Here is an 18,784-nt window from a genome sequence, read left to right on the forward strand (position 1 = left end):
ATTACACTCATATATTTACTCTACATCATATGAACTCAGCAGCTGTCCTTCACACTTTGTAAAATGTTGTGATGAATGAACCAATAGAAATGCTCCAAAATTACTTTAGAAATCTTTTTTTTACACTGACTTGCATTAAAAGTTATAAATGTTTTTGCCTTCTACTATAAAGTTAATATTTCAGAGATGCATGTTTTTCATTGGTCAGTGACAATATAAAAACTTACGTTTATACAAAAAAAAAAAAAAGACATCTGTTTTCACAGTGGGGCATGGATTTTAAAAGAACGCTATATTAGTAGAGGATTTTTGAATCCTGGTTTCTATGAAAGCCATTACAATTAACCACTCACCCAAATATTCATGAAAAAAGAAAATTCTGATATAAATTAATTCGGTCTCAAATTAAATAACAATATATTATTTATACATAATTTATTAGAATACAATTTATTATAATAAAGTTAACCAACGCATGAGTTGTATGAATACTTAGATATTACCTTACGTTAAATATATATATATATATATATATATTATTATTATTATTATTAAACCTATGAAATAAAATGTAAACTCATTTTTATTAATCCTTATTTTGGAAACGTGGTATTTCGTCTTCTGCTGTAGGGTGTAGTTGAGCCTCCTGGGCAGTAGGTGGCGGTAAAGACAAACCGGAGGCTCCTCTGCTGTGTGACGCTCCACATGGCTCTGAGTGAAGCGTGTTTCTGAAACGTGGTTTGAACGGAGTCGCTCTGTGGAGATGGAGGTGCGGGTTGAGAAAAGGTGTACCGCAGACCTAAAGCACACAGAGCAAGTTTAGAGCAAGTCTTTCTTCTGTAAACCACCAGTAGTTTTAATTCGTTTGCTTTAAGAATGGGTAAAAGCAAGGTAAGTCTTAACTACTCCGAAAATTGTAAGCGATATGCTTATGCTAACTTAAGGTATTTTAGCCTTAAACATTCATATTTAGTTTATTTCGAGAAGTATTACTTGCTTTTTATGAGTAGCGTGTTTATGCTAACATTAGAGCAGAGAAAATACAGCAGCCGTCGTTGGAGGGACTTTTCATTTGTAAAGTGATTTATCAGTATAGTCGCTAACGGCTTTTGTTTGTTTAATTGTTTTAGTTGGTTACGTCTGTTAATGAGATTTATACATTGTATTGTGTTTTGGTGTGGAAAACGTGTATTTAAGTATTTAAGATGTGGCCTGTGTAAAGTTATGGCAAGTTGTTAATAGTGAACAACTGTTTTTCACTTATTATATAAGTGTTATATTGTTTTGCACTTATATAGTGCAGCTTTAAGAAAGCTTACAATTGAATGCAATAACCTTTTCTTAATGAAGCCCCAGTGTCTCAGTATTCAGTGTTAATTAATATAATATCCTTATGAATATAAGACCAGGTGCGGTCAAAGCTACTGGACTTTTTAATTGAAGCTTGTTAAGTATGCAGGTTTAATGACCATAATGTCTGAACATTTGAGGATTGAATCTTTAAGTATTTGAGTTGAATGTTATGTTTTTTGTTCTCTCTCTCAGACTAAGAACCAGAAGGCGGCTCGTGTGACCTCGAACCGTGTGGCTGAGGAAGAGTATGGTGCTGTCCCTCACTCCTTTGTCTTTCACAGAGGTCTAATTGGTAAAAATGTTGGTCAGCTGGTCACAGACATGAGACGAGTGATGGAGCCCTTCACGGCACAGTCTTTAAAGGTATTAACTCTGTTTAAGCCGTGTTTTTCCTACATCAGCTGTTGTCTGGTGTCTGAGTGTGTGTTTGTTTTTTAGGTCCGAAAGAAAAATGCCCTGAAAGACTTTGTGACGGTAGCAGGGCCGCTGGGAGTCACACACTTTCTCGTTTTCACAAAAACGCAAACCAGCGTTAACTTGGTGAGTGTCTGTTTTGTGTGGAAGGTAGAGGATTGATATTCACCTTGGTGCACAGTTAAAGGCAGATATTTTTAGCTTCAAATATTTAATAATAAAAAAGAAATTTAAGAAGGACAATCCGGGAGAATAGAGTCATTGCTACTCTGGGCTCAGTACTTCTGAAACTGTACTATGTAACTCTTGGAGGAGGGAAGGGAAACACCACCCCCCTTTATTTCAAAACATTGTTGTAAATGTTAATTACACTCTGCAACTGTAGGGTAGGCCTGGAGCAAAAATACCAACCTTTACATAATGTTCCTTTAAGCTTCACATGTCTGTCTAACATTTAATGCATTTTCTGAGTGTGGTAGTATAGATTTTGTTGTCTGTAAAGTGCACTATGTAGGGTGCTATTTGCGACAGAGGGTAGTTTCCAGGCAACACGGGTAAAGAAACAAATACAACGCCTGTAGTAAAGTTTTTCAGAGACGAATGCGTTTGTCCTCCAATACATTCAGTTTAATGCCAATTGATAATTCTCTGAAGCAATTTTACATTATTTTACTCATTACTGAGGTCTCTGAAGGAGTGTGGTGTTTGTTCTGAAATGCAGATGAAGAATTAATGAAAGTCTGAATGCATAAATACATTGATAAAATGTTAAAGTGACTTAAAGCGAATCCAATTTCTGATGCATAGACACACTGTATATAATGTTGTTTGACTCGTGTTATTTGTTTACCTTGGTGCTTTTCTGCTTTCAGAGACTGGCACGACTTCCGAAAGGCCCCACGCTGTTTTTCCAGGTCACAAAGGTATGGGACTGTACTCGTTTATGACTTGCCCTGATTCGTTTGAAATTTGGAGGCTGGGAATTCAAGTACAGGAGGTCCTCGGGTTACGATGTTTCGTGGTTACGACACATCTCCCATTTACTGTGTAAAGTCATGTTTCGACTTAAGTGGTTTTGCATCGTAAACGTCGTAACGAGAACTTCATGTTTGGGGTGCGTGGCGGAAGAATACGCGGCTCAGGATCGAGGAGGGTAGGTGTTAGGCTAGGATAAGTGCTTACAGTATGTTATTTACGTACAGTAAGTACGCATGTTCCAACTTGCACCAAAAATTGGTTTACGACGCGACATAGGAACGGATCAACGTCGTAAGTCGAGGACCCCCTGTAAATAGATAATTGGCGGTGTTGATATTATTCTATGCTTTATTTTAAAGCATATGCCCTTTCTTGTCTTTGCAGTACTCTCTCGTAAAAGATATAATTTCATCTCTGAAGAGGCACAGGATGCATGAGCAGCAGTTCACTCACCACCCGCTGTTGGTGCTGAATAATTTTGGTCTGGAAGGCATGCATGTCAAACTGATGGCCACTATGTTCCAGAACATGTTTCCCTCCATTAATGTGCACAAGGTATGTTTCATTTAAAAGTGAATAAATACTCTTTAGATTGAAATGAATTAAATAATCTTAAATGTACATAATTACTCACTATATTTGCCGTTTTAATTTGAGACATTGTAAAGAGTAGCACATAAGACACATCTTTGTGTGGCATCCGCATTCATTTACATTTTAAAAGCAATTTTCTGGTGTCAACAGGGTAGCTGTCTTATTTACCTAAGTTGATAACATAGAAATATTGAAATATTTTGGGCGACACTGGCACAACAGGTCGTAGTCGCTGTCAAAGACCACCTAGGTTCTGAGTTTGGTCGCTGTCTGTGTGATGTGTTCTACTCGTGTCTGGAGGGGTTTCCTCCCGCAGTTGAAAAACACACATTGGTAGGTGCACTGGGGTTGCATGTGTCCATGCGTCTGAAAACGTGCAACCTGTGATGGACTGTGCGTAGTCTCCAGACACACTGACTTTGAACAGAATGCAGATGGTACAGAAAATGAATGAATCAATGTTGCAACGTTTTTAAAGAAGGGAATCTTCCCAAATATTATGCTTGAAAGAATTTTATCTACCACAAAATGTTCTTATTGAAACTGTGAACATCTCCGGAGCTCTCCTGTGATATAACTGTTTTCCAGCTGATGGAGGACTTAACCCCCACCCCCCTCATTTCCTTTTGTCTTAAAGGTCAGCCTCAACAGCATAAAGAGATGTGTGCTGGTCAATTACGATGCAGAGTCTAAAGAAGTAGAATTTCGTCATTAGTAAGTAACAGTTTTATAAGCTACATTAATTGTCCTAAAGAAAATTCCAGATGTTTTGAGTAGGAATAATATAGCACAGTGGTTAAGGGTGCAGATGATGAAACTTTTTAAAACATGATCTTACAGTGATTGTTTTCAAAGTAAACGCACTGATGTACCCCGTTACATTTCTCTCTCTTCCCTCTGTGGGAGTTGTACTGCGTTCTGACTCTGTGTCATTTACCCTGACCCCTGCAGCAGCCTTAAGGTGGTCCCAGTGGGCATGAGCCGAGGAGTGAAGAAATTAATGCAGGAGAGGCTCCCTAACATGGGCAAACTGGAAGATATCAGTGAGCTGCTAATGAAGTAAGTCAGTCAGTGTGTGGAGTCAGGATTTTTCACTTAGCAGGATGACCAAAGTCAACGTTACCTAATTAAAATGGCTGTGAGCGCCTCTATTAGGTTTTTAGCAATTTCTGGAGCAGTGCAAGTAATATTTACAATATTGAAAATGTTAAAGTATGGGCCTGGTAAATTTCTCAGGCCATTTTTCCAGCATAAAAATACATCTCAGATCACACTGTTTGTTCTATTGTATCTTGTTATATATGACCCACATAGTGTACTGTGCAAAAGTCAGTGGTCATTCATTTCTTTAATTTGTTAAAAAATAATAATTACAAGTTATTAATTTTGAGGTCTTTCTAAATAGATTCAGAATAATTCTCTTAAAGGCTAAGCACCGGCTATATGAAAGTGTCAAACAAATGAATACAGTGGAATTTGAGTTCCTAACTTCTGTTTATTGATAGTCAGAAAACATGTTATTTCTTACAAATTCAAGGAATAAGGTTTAAAAGACCGTTGGTCTAAAGTTAAAAGAAACTCGGTGGCTCAGATTATACTCGGCTACGTAGCTGCATTACGGAGGTTTATAGAGTCGGATGAATTCGACTTCGATCACATTTACAAGAATAACGGTACCTCTAAATTTGAGTTTAGCTTATTGCTAGGCTATTGTCATGAATAATGTTGGTTATTTAGCTAGATACTGTCATAACAGTCAGTCATAACTGTGTTTTACCGCGGCGTTGTTCAGCTGTTGTCCACCAGTGACGTCACGGTTGCGTTCAAGAATTTCCGTAGTGAGCTCGGGTTTTTCCGTCAATTTAATAAAATTGTCAGTTTTAAAGCAAATGAAGCTGCTATTTTCATTTTAATTCATACTTATATATGTCAGTAACTAAAATAATGTGAAATATTCATGGATGTCCATTAAGTGGTGCTTAGTCTTTAAGATCATACATTTTTGGAGGTGATCAGGCTAGGTGGGAAATCCTGCTGAAATGAGTTTATCATTTATTTTATTTGATGCAAATGATGACACGTTAAACTTCATTGAGTGCTCAGTGATCTTTCAAAGTAAACGCTCTGATGCATCTTTTTCAGCCTTGACTCGAAGCTGTCTTGAGCTTGATAAATTCCATTTAAGAACCTCACTTTTCTTCTGTTCTCTGATAGAGGGGTGAACCTCTCGGAGAGTGAAGCCGAGCAGGACGGGGATCACAACATCACAGAGCTACCGCAGGTTTACTCCGGCCGTGGAAACATGAGGGCACAGCAGAGCGCTGTCCGACTCACAGAGGTGGGGTTTCTCACGTAAAGAGGAAATATTACGATGGATTTTGGGATCCTTAAAATGAAAACCAAATCTGACTTGGTTAAAATATTTAAAGGAAAAATGACAGTATAAGAGTTGAATGAAAAAGCATTTTGAAATGTAGTGTAGACAACTTATTAACGTTTTTCTTTATAGGGTTTGTTTTCTCTTATATTAACCGAGGTCTATGGCTGTATATGATTCTATAAACGAATATTAAAATTGGTCTTGTTGAGGATTACTCTCTATTCTAACAATGTTTATTCTTTTTTTAATGCTGTAGATTGGCCCTAGAATGACCCTAAAGCTGGTGAAAATCGTGGAAGGCATGGGAGAAGGGAACGTACTTTATCATTCTCTCTGTAAGTTTCCCCTGCTACAGTCACAAAGATCAAAAGATGAGAACTTTCAGACTGATTTTCAAACAGATTGTCTCAAGTATAAAAGCCAGGCACCACAAAAAAACATGGAGAATTAAAAATCTGATGCTTGAGTCATTGCTGTGATTCATGAAAATGTGTAGTTTGGTTTATTCCAGGATATTTGTGTGTATTGCATTACCTTTTTCAACTAAACTAATATTCTACATAGTTACAAAGACAGAAGAAGAGCTCAAGGAAATCCTGAAGAGGAAAGAGACTCGTCTCAAGGAGAAAGCTGAACGTAAAAAGAAGCAGGAGCAAAACATAGCCCTAAAGAAGCAGCAACGGGATGAGAACAAGTAAATCTGCTATAATGGCATTAACAACACTAAAGCAAAAAGCCCTGTTTAATGAAGACTTGCTGTATCATTTGACCTGAATTCACTTGACAGAAACATGGCAGTGTTCTTTAAGACCATGTTCTGGCTATATTTAGGATCTTTTATTCTACACGGGGTACAACTGGCCACTAGGTGTCAGTATAATACAGTTCTACACACGCAGAAGAAAGAAATGACTGACTGCACCTTTTTTAAAACTTTACAGGAAAAAGAGTCTGGACGGAATGAAGAGGAAGAGGACGCAGGATGGGGCAGGGTCTGATGAGAGTGAAGTGGAGGATCCTGGGATGCAGGATGACCAGGCTCCAGCAGAAGAGTCTGAAGATGAGGCGGAATACTACAGACAGGCTGTCGGACAGGAACCTGATGAAGGTACGAGTCGTGTAACTTTGTTAATTTTCTCTATGCTGAGATTTTCCCCAATTGAGCTGCATCTATTTGTAACTAAAAAAATCATTTTCATCATATGCATTTATGAACACTTTAAATACTCTGCAAAATCCCAGAAATATAGTATTTGAGAGGAAAAGGCCTACACTTGGAATTAGTGAGGTTAATAGTCACTCAGAACTAGGGACAGTGTCCCATGAGGGCATTTAGAGATTCATGTCGTTTGTAATTCACCACCAATCCCTCAATTTTTTTTAAAGACATCCCAAATGTGTTTTTCTCTTTCAGACATGTTCCCAACAGCAAAGAGGAAACATGGTCCAGGCAAACCCCCCAGACCCTTTAAAAAGAGGAAACTGTCCACTTCAAAAGCCTCTGGTGAAGAACAAGCAAGATCACAGCGTCCGAGCAAGACCTTGTCTGGGAAGAAGTTTGGAGAGAAGAAAATGGGTGGAGGCAAAAAATTCGGCGCAAGAAAAACTGAAGGTTTTGGCAGCAGGTTTGGGAAGGGCAAGGGTGAAAAGAGGTTTGGGGGAAAGAAATTTGGAGGAAACAGTGGGGAAAGCTTTGGAGGGAAAAGAACTGGTGCAAAGAAAGGATCAAATCAGAAAGGACAAAGACCGAAAACAGGGTCTGGATTTAAACCAGGGCCAAGAGGAGGCAGAAACAAGAAGGACTTCAGACCGAAGAAAGGGAGGAGCTGAGTGAGCAGAGCGGGGAGACACTTAACGTCATAATTTATGCACTGACTAAATACAGACCTTTGCTGACGATATTGCCTAACTTTTTCCAAACAGAGAATTGCTCAACGTTGAGCAATACTCCTACCTTTTGAGGCAGCAGAAAGACTGCAAAAAAAAGTCTACAAGATTCTTTCCGAAGACAACCATTATCTTCTCTCTTTCTGGTTTTCATGTTTCTACACTTGAATAAATCCGACTGTTCTTAACTTTGATAATTTCACAGAAGATAGATGTGTGGAAATGCTTCATATTGAATTATTTGTTCATTAAATAACAACTATAACAAGGATGTGTTGTGCGTGGTTTTTTATTGTTTGTTTGTTTTTGTTTTTTTTTAATAATTCACTTTTTTACCTTGTGCATAAACATCTGTACATGTGTTTTGTTGACTTTATTGTAAGCTGTTCTGTGTTGTAAGCACTGGAGATGTGGATTACAAAGCAAGGGTTAAATCATACAAAGGAAGTAAAACTCACAGCTCTGTGTGAGGGGTGAAATAATGTTTCAAGTGAGTCAGTGAAGAGACCACGCTAGTCCTTGGTTCAAGCAACTTGCTCCTAGTAAGTAACAATGTTTTTAATGTTATCAGTTTAGTTGCTGAAAGTGGTATTTTGAATCTGATTTAAATTTAATAGGATGTGGTTACAGTAAAAGTTTACAGTCCTGAATGGTCTACGTTCTATTTATTTTAATTATGTTGTTTTAAGTGTTTAAGTAGACTTGTAGTTAATATGTGAGAAAAAAAAATCACCTTTAGTTTTTTTGCTTGTTTTTGTTTGTTTTCCCTCTCAACAAATGACAATTGTCATGTTTCTGTACTTGACTGTAGTCCTTTACAGAACTGGAACCATTCAAGGACTGCATCTGTGTTCCTTTATCTGACGATTACAAACCTGTTAGTATTTTACTATTGGATTAAATTGCGTCTTTGTAGAATTGTTTATATTATAATAATTTTTTAAGTTTGGCACTGGATTGCTTTTGCATTTTAAGTTTCACAGTTAATTTTACTTTGATGCTGAAGCATTTTAAAAGATTCTTTGGTGCACTACAAGTAAGATTGCCTTTCAAAAAAAAAAAAAAATTACATTCAGAAGGTGGTTTGCCATTGCTCTTAAAGTGCAGTTTTCAGCACAGATTCCGGATGTCTGCGCATCAGATAAACATTCCAATGTAAATCCTTATCTTTACTACGTTACCAAGGGGTTTGGAGATTTTTTATTTATTTTAATTTTTTTTTTCTCCCTCTTCTTAATTAATGTTATAAACTGTGCTGGGAAGTGAGTCAGACTGTTTTAAGATGATACTGATAAGGGATTGGAAATGACCAGCCTTCATTTTAAAAAAAAAAGTTTTAATTCTTTACAGGATTTTTATTTATTACAAAAATGACAACCGAATACGTTTAGCAGAACATTTATACAATCAGTCTCTTTCTGGGAGGGATTTTAGTGGTGACACTCTCTTGAGCAAAATATGGTCCTCACTATCACTGCTTCAGCTCCAGGATCTTGGAGTCCAGGGTTCCATCCTCATGTCCCTGTGAGGAGCGTGGTTTTTTCCTGTGTCTCCAGTTTCTCCACCAGTCTAAACACGTTAGGTGCAAAGCAGCACAGAAGAGGGAGAGGCGACTTCAGAAAATGAGTAAGACCAAAAATGCTGTGTGTTTAAAAGATACCTTCTCTCAGCTCTTTCCATAGAGCCTCAATGGGAATTGAAGCCTTTTTGGAATGTCTGAATGTTTTCTTATATATTTCTGGGCTCTTTTTAATGTTTGTTTTGGGAGGACCCTTAAACTATGAACTCTAAACTATTCCGCTCAAATATAACAATCTTTTGGTGTGAGCTGGATGAATGTGGTCATTAAGCATGCATTTAGGCTACATCCTGTCAGGCTTTTTTAGAAGTAGAATGTTCTGCCATGTACCCACTGTAATTCAGACAGTGAGTAATAGTGAAACTTGAAACTACTAACCTCAGGCTTTATTGTGTGTTTGTATATATTTCCACTCAAATCCTGTGGTCACTGCAGAAAAAAAGACAAGTACAACTACCATAAAGCCATTAGATATAAAAAGAGGAGCTTTATTGTATTGAAAAGGAGGGTGGGGTGACTCAGCGTTATCCGATTAACTACAGACAACACCTGGATCACAGTGAGAAACAGCTTTACTACAACATTACAAAGGGTTGCTGAAAAAGGTGACTCTTCTGTAGCTACGCTGAGTGCTCATTACATACCACTTTTTGCCAAGAAGTCTTGAGAGGCACATGCTTCTCTGGAGTGATTGAGATCCATCCATTTAACGCTCCAATCCCCACCACTAAGAACAGTTCTCACTTTTTAGAATACAGCATTTCACATTAAATTATAGTGTGATTTTGTGTGTCAAGTTGTTCACACATGATTGTGTGAGTAACTGGGTGAGCATGTCATGGTCTGTGATGGACTGCTGCCCTACTGGGATGTGTGTTCTTGCCTTGTGCTCAGTGATTCTGTGTGAATCCCTGAGTAGGATGATGAGCTTAAAGGTGGAGAGATGGGTGAATGGATTAATCCTGCAGTGGACTGGTGTGCTTGTTATCAAACATACATTCGTGTCACTGAATCAAACCTGTTTTTTGACAGCAAGGATGTGGTTTTTATAAGTAATGGAACATCCTGTGTTGAGAGAGTGATGGAAGAAGATAAAGTATTTATTCTTGTTTTTGACAGGTGTCAGAGCACGATGGAGAGGAAGAACTGTACATTTGCATACCAGCACCAGATACTGATGTCCATATATGGTGTGGAGTTCTGTGTGGCTCTGGTGGGAAACGTGTTGGCCTTGTGGCTGCTGGCAACAAGAGAGAGGAGAAACTGGCACACAGGAGTGGTTTTCTCCTGCAACCTGGCCATCAGTGACATCCTTTACGCCCTCACCTTCCCCCTGCTCATCATCTACTATTCCAAGGGTAAGGATAGGAAGTGGAATTTTGGGGAATTCACGTGCACGATGGAACGCTTCCTCTTCACCTGCAACTTTTATGTCAGCATCTACTTCATCATGTGCATCAGCATCAACAGGTACTTGGCCATAGTCCATCCCTTTTTTACACGCAAATACGTGAGACCTAAACACGCCAAGGTGGTCAGTTTGTTGGTCTGGGTCTTTGTGGCCATCCTCTCCTGCCCAGTCTTCAAGTTCGCAGGACTTGAAAAGAACCAATGCAAGTCCTTCTTTGATCAGGCAAAGAATAACAAGAAAATCTACAGGATCTTTATGGCTGTGGTGGGATGCCTGATTCCATTCGTGGTCACTTTCGCATCCTATTTTGGTGTGATATGGGTGGTGCTTAAAAATGCCAACATCACACGTGTGGAGAAGAGGAAAGTGGCCCTGATAGTGGCCTCGGTTTGTACTATCTACATCCTGTCTTTTGTGCCCTACCACATACTGCAAATATGGCACTTCCATCTAAAAGAAGACGAAATCAGAAACTGTTCTGTGCAGACGGCCTACAGAATATCGAAGGGACTGGCTGGCATTAATATGTGTCTTCATCCCATCCTCTACATGGCTTTGTTTGATAGCATCAGGACATTTTGCTGTAGAAGTAGCTCCAATGATTCGTCTTAAACTGAAGGGTTTCGTGATTTTCCTCTAAACAAATCAAACCTTGACAATTTTTAATTCAATAATTGAGGAAAACTCTTCATACATCAGCCTTTGGCACTGTTATTTTTAAACAGATTTTTAAAACCTTGCCTGTTTTTCAATGTACATGAAAACTTTTGTTATTAATGTGTTAGAATTGCTTTTAACTGTTTTTGTAACTTACCGTTTGCACTCATGTTCAGCACTGACTCGCACCAGTTTACAGATTACTGACCCACCTTTTATTCTCATGGTTCATTGTGTTTGTAATTATAGTGAGATTACAGCTGTTTAAATAAAAATTACTAATATCTTCTATTTAAAAAAAAAAAAAAAACATAAATCCTACGACTATTTCATAAAAGTACAAGTTTATTCTATTAATGAAAATTATTAACATTTGGTGTATTGTCATTTTAGTCTCTGATCTCTTGGTGTAACTGACAGAAAACCTTTTACCTAATGCTTCCAAACCACATTCATAATTAATTATCCATCAGTTTATTACTATATATTGTATCAGATATATATACCAAAGTTTAAATTGTTCTCATCTTTCCATTTAGGTCAATGTATTACTTTTATAAACCAAAAAACTGGCTCAGAGATTAAATTTTTGAAAACTGGGGAGTTAACTGTACATTTTGAAATGTGAACAATTTGAACAATTCCTAGTTCTGTAATTGATTGTCAACATTTCAATATGAGTATATCTCATGATATAGATTTCTTATATTTTTAACCACTGCCCATTTTGAATGTATTTGTAATAATAATAATAATAATAATAAGAAGAAGAAGAAGAAGAAGAAGAAGAAGAAAAAGAAGAAATTATTGTTGTTGTTTTTATTATTTTTATTCTGTAATTTTAAGCCTAGTTCCATTTCTTGACTTTGCTCAATTTTAGCTGAATGTTAATGTATTTGTATATTTCCGTGACGACATTAAAGAATGTGTTGCCAGTTTATTTTGTGCATACTGTTCAGTGTCAGCGTGAGGACAGGAATCTCTTTAAGTCCTTCCTGTCTACTTCCTGCTGTGTTTTATTTCATTTTGTACTGTGTAACTGATTTTCAGTTTTAAATTATCCTTATCTTTTAAATTCTGATACATAATTGATCTACTGCTGTGGTACTGAGTTATAGTCTCGTCTGATCGTGTATAAAAGTCTGTATCTGCTGTTGGAAAAAGGGCAGTTGCAGAATCAAGAACAAATTTGGATGAAAATATTTTAAGGAAGTGTGCTTCAAGACAGATGTTTTACAGATAAACATGGTGTTACAACTGCTAGAATCTCAGAACTAATGTTTTATGTTAACAGCTGCCATAACAAGGTCGAATAAACCTACTGCTGATCCTTCAACACACTTGTGTGAAATTGTACTTATTGGTTTATTTTATATTCTTTGTGATCTTAAATATCAACCAGGTTTTAAACAATACCCAGCCTCTCCTTACAGCTTTTCAAAAACATTTAAGAATACAATGACAGAGTACTACTTTAGAGAGTAGCCAATCCACCTACCAACATGTGTTTTTTGGACTGGGGAAACCAGAGCACCCATGACCCTGTGTATATTATTATTACATATAAAAATATTAATATTATATTCATATTAATATTACAGATTCATTACATTTTTTTAAATAATATTAAATAAATCATAAAGAATATTTTATTATTATTATCATTAATAAGTAGTATTAGTTGTATTAGTATTTATTAGTATAGTGTAGTAGTATAGTCCTCTGCTGCAAGCAGGTAGACAGCAGAAGTAACTCAATTCTGTATACGTGTGTTTGTATGTATGTTTGGTTTTTGGTGTGGTGTGGGTGTTAGTTTTAATAAATACATTTATTGCTTTCTCTAACGAGATATGGTTTCCTGCAATACACTTCCTGTGTCACTTTAGAGTGTAATTAACTAAAATAGTCAATTACAGAGCAGTACAAATGTCACTTTCTGTTCTGGTAGATGCTGGATCTTCATGTAAGACACATTTCATTATAAGGATTATTTAACATAGTTTAAATATTAGATTTTATCTTATCTTAACTGTAATGTGTGTGTGTGTGTGTGTGTGTGTGTGTTGTTGTTGTTGTTGTTAGTTTTTTTTCCATTTTGATTATTAAAACTCATAATTTATTTTATATTTTTAAACCTTTTTTTAATTGTTCTAATTATATCGACATAGTTTACAATTTATAGCTTGCTTTTGAGTGTATTGAACTAAAACAGATTATTTTTAACTACAGAAATTATATTCTGTAATTGTCCCATTGTGTGTCATGTTTATCTTGACAGGTTACAACATAAATATCTCATACAACAATAATACATTGATCATACATAGCATTTAGTTCTCAAGCAAATTATAGAAAAAAATGCAATTGCTCTGCTGCTGTCACAAATATACATTTTCAAGAAAGAACTTTTAATAAATTAATTGAGCTTTTCTACTGATTCCCACCCAGTTTTAAGGAATAAGTTTGCTTATTATGCTAATATAATATGTGTGATCATTCATTCAATCATTGTCTGTAATTGCTTATGTGATTACGGTGGGTCCGGAGCCTACCCGGAATAATTGAGCGCAAGGCAGGAAAACAGCCTGGAAGTCCTTCAAAGGGTTACACACACACGAGTCACCAATCCACCTACCAACGTGTGTTTTTGGACCGTCGAAGGAAACCCAAGCCGATATGGGGTGAACACTCCAAATTCCTCACAGATAGTCACCCGAGCGGGGCTTGATCCCACCACCTCCTGCTGTGCCACCATGCCACCCCATTTGAACAACATATGATCTCATAATAACAACATACTTTCTCATATTTCTGAGATGCTTATTTCATAATTATGACATCATATCTTGTTTTAATGACAAAATATCTCATAATAATGACATGCTGAAGAATATTTTTGTAATACGTGGCCTGCTAGCAATACACTTCCATACAGCAGTAATCAAAATGAGTGGCTTAAAAACTCCAGCAGCACTGCTGTGTCTGATCCACTTGTACCAGCGCAAACACACCACCAACACAGTAACACTATCACAGCAGCTCTGAGAATGACCTAGCCGCCAAATAATAGCCTACCTGCTCTGGGGTGGTCCTGACCGTTGAAGAAATGGGTGAAAAGAACAAACAGTATGAAGGACAACAGATGGTTTACTGCTTGTAACTGTAGAACTACAAATTGCTCCTTTGTTGTCAGTGGAATCCAGAGAATAGACAGTGAGGGTAGAAACCAAAGAGGAGGTGTTAGTAATGTTATGGCTGACAGTTGGCTGAATTCCTCCTGGCCTGTAGATTGTGCTGTTTAGCGCCCAAGCGTAATTTCTTTTTCCCGGGACTGGTCTTTTCAACAGCGGTGCGCTAGGATGCCGTCGATTGAATACGACGAGTAAGTGTTTCTTTCTCAAAATATGGATATTTACGAAAAAACCGACGCTTTGCTAAAGTTTAAGACTGATATAATGTGTTGTTTGCAGCTCTAAGCCCAGCTGGGCCGACCAGGTCGAAGAGGAGGGAGATGAAGGTAAGGGCTGTTAGCTTTAGCACTGGCGCGTGTGTGTAACGGTTACTGCGCGAGGCGGGCCACGAAGTCCAGGGCATACCTTTAAACACCACAAAACGGTGTATATATCATTTTAAAATCTGTTTTATGTCCCCCAATCACACGGAGAATCATACTCCGACTTGTCATGCAAAAAAGTAAAGGTTAAATTATGCCTTAAGTAGCTAAACTCGCTTCGTTAACGTTAGCTCAAAAGCTAATGCCGGCTGGACGATAACGTTAGCTACAGTATCTTTGAAAACGTAGTAACTTGAAATGTATATAAAGGCTTCTAAAGAATTAGACTGTTGTACATTTCCAGTATACAAACCCTCAGTTATTGTACTCTGAAGATACCATGCACTATCTGAAAGCTAAATACAGTGCTAAATCTTAAATTTATTAAATCCCTTTTAAAATAGTGGGATTAACACTTAATCAACATATCGTATACCGTTTCTGGCCAATGTATTAGATGCAATAACATTGTATATACAGTAATTTTTTATTTTATCCACTCCACTTAGCCTATTTTGTTGATGCACCTTGTAGTTCAGTCTTTCTGAGTCTCTGCGTATTTGTTAGCCTTAATTTATCCTGTGTTTCCCAATTCTTTCTAAAAAATATTTAATTTATAAATTAGTTTAGCATATTTTATAAACACACCAAACTCTACACACACCCTTACATTACACCCCTGAATAATACCATGAAGAAATTGTCAGGTGACATAGTGTGTGTTCACTAAGTCTGGGATTTGGGGGAGCCTTGTTTTACCTCATTTATCAATCGTCAGGAACCTCATACATCCATGATGGGTATGGTAGTGAGAGGTGGATCGGTTCTGTAATATCACTGACATGTTTATAGCATTTGTACAGCTCCTTTCATAGAGGAGTTTACATTTGACATGCTTGACAGGGGCATTATATTTCACAGGACTGCAAAGTGCAAGTACTGTTGTCTAATAAAATGGTGGTTAAGAATATACATTGTAGCTCTGCTATTTAAGCATATCTAATCAGTTAATTTCTTTTTTTCTGTAAAGGCACCCTGCCATCCCCGAAAGAGACAGTCAAAGGTAATATCAAGACTGTGACGGAATACAAGATTGATGAGGATGGCAAGAAATTCAAGGTGAGATAAATGATCTAAGGAAAGAGGAAGAATTCAGTTGATTTCAAATGTGCCCCACCTGCTCACCTTCATTTTTCCTGCACATTGCAGATTATCAGAACTTTCAAGATTGAGACAAGGAAAGCCTCCAAAGCAGTAGCTAGGCGAAAGGTATGATTAGGTCATACTTTCTGTTCTGTATTTTTTAAATACTTCCTCAGACTAGTTTTTTGCTAAATATAATTGTGTGGGTAAAATTGAATATGGTTCTCTGTGCAGAACTGGAAAAAGTTTGGCAATTCTGAATTTGACCCACCGGGACCTAATGTTGCTACCACCACTGTGAGCGATGACGTCTTCATGACGTTCATCTCCAGTAAAGAGGTGAGTGATCCTTTCTTTTAGGTTGTTTGTAAAAATAGTATTATGCCTTGTATTCTGACTTGTAAAGGGTTTTATGTTATATTGTACTTTATTGTTCTATACCATATGTCTGTAAACATGCATAAACAAAACACAGTGACTGTCATATTCATGTCTTTGATTAACATATTATGCTTTATTTTGGTCTCCTGTCCATTTGACTATAGGGTGTATTCTTAATGGGTTTTTTTTATGGTGCCTTAGGTAGAGCCAGTTCAGACTGAAATATTGATTTAGAAGAAGTCCTATCTGTGCTTCTTTTATGTGGCTGTTTGTACATTTTAAGTGCCTTATTACCTGTTGTCTTATCACTGTATATCGTTTTAGTTGTCATCCAAAGGGCTTTGTATTCTGTGTAGGACAATAATATCAATATATAGAACTACTCAGGTTTTAATATAAATGTATATAAAATATATTCAGTAGACACGTGTTCCTACTGCAATCTTTGGTTTGTTTACTTAGTTTGTAAGGTCATTTAAGTACATTCACCATATTTTACAGGATCTAAATGCACAAGACCAGGATGAGGATCCTATGAGCAAGCTGAAAGGCCAGAAGATTGTGTCTTGCCGTATCTGTAAGGGGGACCACTGGACCACCCGCTGTCCCTACAAAGACACGTTGGGCCCCATGCAGAAGGAGCTGGCAGAGCAGTTGGGCTTGTCTACAGGGGAGAAAGAGAAAGCTACAGGTTTGTGTCTCAAGATTATGCACTTCTGTTGTAAATGATGAGCACTGAATGAACACATAACTCTGTAACTTGATTAGAATTCTACGTTGCTTTGGTAAAGAGCATCTGCCTGATCCATGAATGTACATTTTCTTTATTCATTGCCTTATTTCTAGAGCCTGAGCCTGCTCAGCCAGTCCAGAACAAAACTGGAAAGTATGTTCCTCCCAGTCTGCGGGATGGAGGCACGCGCAGAGGAGAATCCATGCAGCCAAACCGTAGAGGTGAGCTGTCAGAACTCACCAAGCTGTGAGATCAAAACTCTGGTTCTTGGTAGTGTAAAGTCATTATTTCCCAGTAGTAATTATTACTACAATTTCTCCTCAGCTGATGACAATGCTACTATTCGTGTAACCAACCTCTCTGAGGACACGAGGGAGACGGATCTTCAGGAGCTCTTCAGACCATTCGGCTCCATTTCCAGGATCTACCTGGCCAAGGACAAGAACACTGGCCAGTCTAAGGTAATTATATTTCGTTAAACTGGGAAAAGATCAGTTTGAAATACATTTTAGTTATAGAACAGAGCTTCTGTCATTGCTACCCTGGGCTCAGCACTGCAGACATTTCTGTATTTTTTGAAGGAGGGTAGGAAACCATACCCCATTTTCCACCATCCCAACGGATTTCAGGACAGTGCTGTGAAAGTGAATTACACTGTAGAGGAAACCTAGAAGCAGAAATAGCAAATCTTACCAAGCATTCCTTTAAGATTTCATGAGTCATTGATTGGTTTCCTCTGATGGACGGTTATTAAATGCTTCATAAATGCTACTGGTGTGAATCAGACTTCAGCTTCAAATCTCTAAACCAATCTGCACCTCCTCTTTTGATTTTGTCCTCCAGGGTTTTGCTTTTATCAGCTTCCACCGACGAGAGGATGCTGCCAGAGCTATTGCAGGAGTGTCAGGCTTTGGATACGATCATCTTATTCTCAATGTGGAATGGGCCAAGTAAGTGTTTCTGAAGTAAATCGTTTTTTTTTTCTTAAAGCTTTTACATATCCATTTCAACAATAACAACAAATGCCTTGTCTTTTGCAGACCATCCAACAACTGAGAGTTGGACCCGAGTTCATATTCCAGGAGGAGGATTGAACAATCTTCTTCCACAGCCATATTGATTAATTGAATAAACACATTTAAAAAAAAGTTTGTATTTGTTCATGCGTTTAACTTTGTTATTGTCCTGTGGCCATAACATTTACACAGAGTGAAAGCAGTGGAGGAAATGATTCTGAAAATTTTAGGGAACCAAACCAGCCTGTGCACAGAATTGGAGAAGCCTGGTGATACTGTGGTTAACTATTCTTATATTTTGAATCAGAGTACGTAGAAACCAGATAGTAATGCCTTAAATTACCTAGTATTGTGATTAGTTCATCTTAATACTGAAAATTCATGTCCAATTTTATAGGAAAAATAGTTCTCCAAATTTGACCCCTTAGCGCACTTTGCAGAAGCCAGTAAATGAAAGTACACTATAATTAAAGATGTGCTGGTTAGTGATGACCGCGACCCTGAAATGGAGAAGCAGAGAAGAAAATGATGATGGTTAGTGATGGTAACTCAAGCTCTGGTCTGAGTCTGACCACAGTTGGTCCTATATAATTCAGGAGGAGGACAATTGTATATGTTTCTAGGATACTGGCTTTTACTGGATACTGGATTTTGAAAACATTGTTTAATCAGGAATGGCTTTCCCAGCTTTTGTTTTGAACAAAA

At 37.5% G+C, this 18,784-nt stretch overlaps 3 protein-coding genes and 1 long non-coding RNA gene across 4 annotated transcripts; 3 read left to right on the forward strand and 1 right to left on the reverse strand.

The window, feature by feature from the left end:
* Positions 1 to 650: 650 nt before the first annotated feature.
* ppan (peter pan homolog) lies at positions 651 to 7,828 on the forward strand. The gene is made up of 12 exons (XM_066673680.1): positions 651 to 891; positions 1,546 to 1,716; positions 1,792 to 1,893; positions 2,640 to 2,690; positions 3,130 to 3,300; positions 3,977 to 4,053; positions 4,291 to 4,398; positions 5,554 to 5,677; positions 5,976 to 6,054; positions 6,284 to 6,413; positions 6,661 to 6,827; positions 7,134 to 7,828. The coding sequence occupies exons 1-12, from the start codon at positions 877 to 879 to the stop codon at positions 7,547 to 7,549; spliced, it is 1,611 nt and encodes a 536-aa protein (XP_066529777.1). The 5' UTR covers positions 651 to 876; the 3' UTR covers positions 7,550 to 7,828.
* Positions 7,829 to 8,047: 219 nt separating this feature from the next.
* p2ry11 (purinergic receptor P2Y11) lies at positions 8,048 to 12,569 on the forward strand. The gene is made up of 2 exons (XM_066673682.1): positions 8,048 to 8,148; positions 10,305 to 12,569. Exon 2 carries the CDS (start codon positions 10,318 to 10,320, stop codon positions 11,206 to 11,208), a length of 891 nt encoding a protein of 296 aa, XP_066529779.1. The 5' UTR covers positions 8,048 to 8,148; positions 10,305 to 10,317; the 3' UTR covers positions 11,209 to 12,569.
* Positions 8,960 to 14,467, reverse strand: LOC136699192 (uncharacterized). Its single transcript, XR_010803628.1, has 3 exons — positions 14,329 to 14,467; positions 9,564 to 9,614; positions 8,960 to 9,175 (listed from the first exon to the last, which is right to left on the reverse strand). It is a non-coding gene; the product is annotated as an uncharacterized lncRNA (long non-coding RNA).
* On the forward strand, positions 14,468 to 18,210 carry eif3g (eukaryotic translation initiation factor 3, subunit G). The gene is made up of 10 exons (XM_066673683.1): positions 14,468 to 14,635; positions 14,724 to 14,770; positions 15,837 to 15,925; positions 16,016 to 16,075; positions 16,184 to 16,288; positions 16,832 to 17,021; positions 17,177 to 17,284; positions 17,388 to 17,524; positions 17,907 to 18,013; positions 18,104 to 18,210. The coding sequence occupies exons 1-10, from the start codon at positions 14,613 to 14,615 to the stop codon at positions 18,117 to 18,119; spliced, it is 882 nt and encodes a 293-aa protein (XP_066529780.1). The 5' UTR covers positions 14,468 to 14,612; the 3' UTR covers positions 18,120 to 18,210.
* The last annotated feature ends 574 nt before the right edge of the window (positions 18,211 to 18,784 follow it).

This window comes from Hoplias malabaricus, chromosome 6 (genome assembly GCF_029633855.1).
Source record: "Hoplias malabaricus isolate fHopMal1 chromosome 6, fHopMal1.hap1, whole genome shotgun sequence".
Lineage (NCBI taxonomy): Eukaryota > Metazoa > Chordata > Actinopteri > Characiformes > Erythrinidae > Hoplias > Hoplias malabaricus.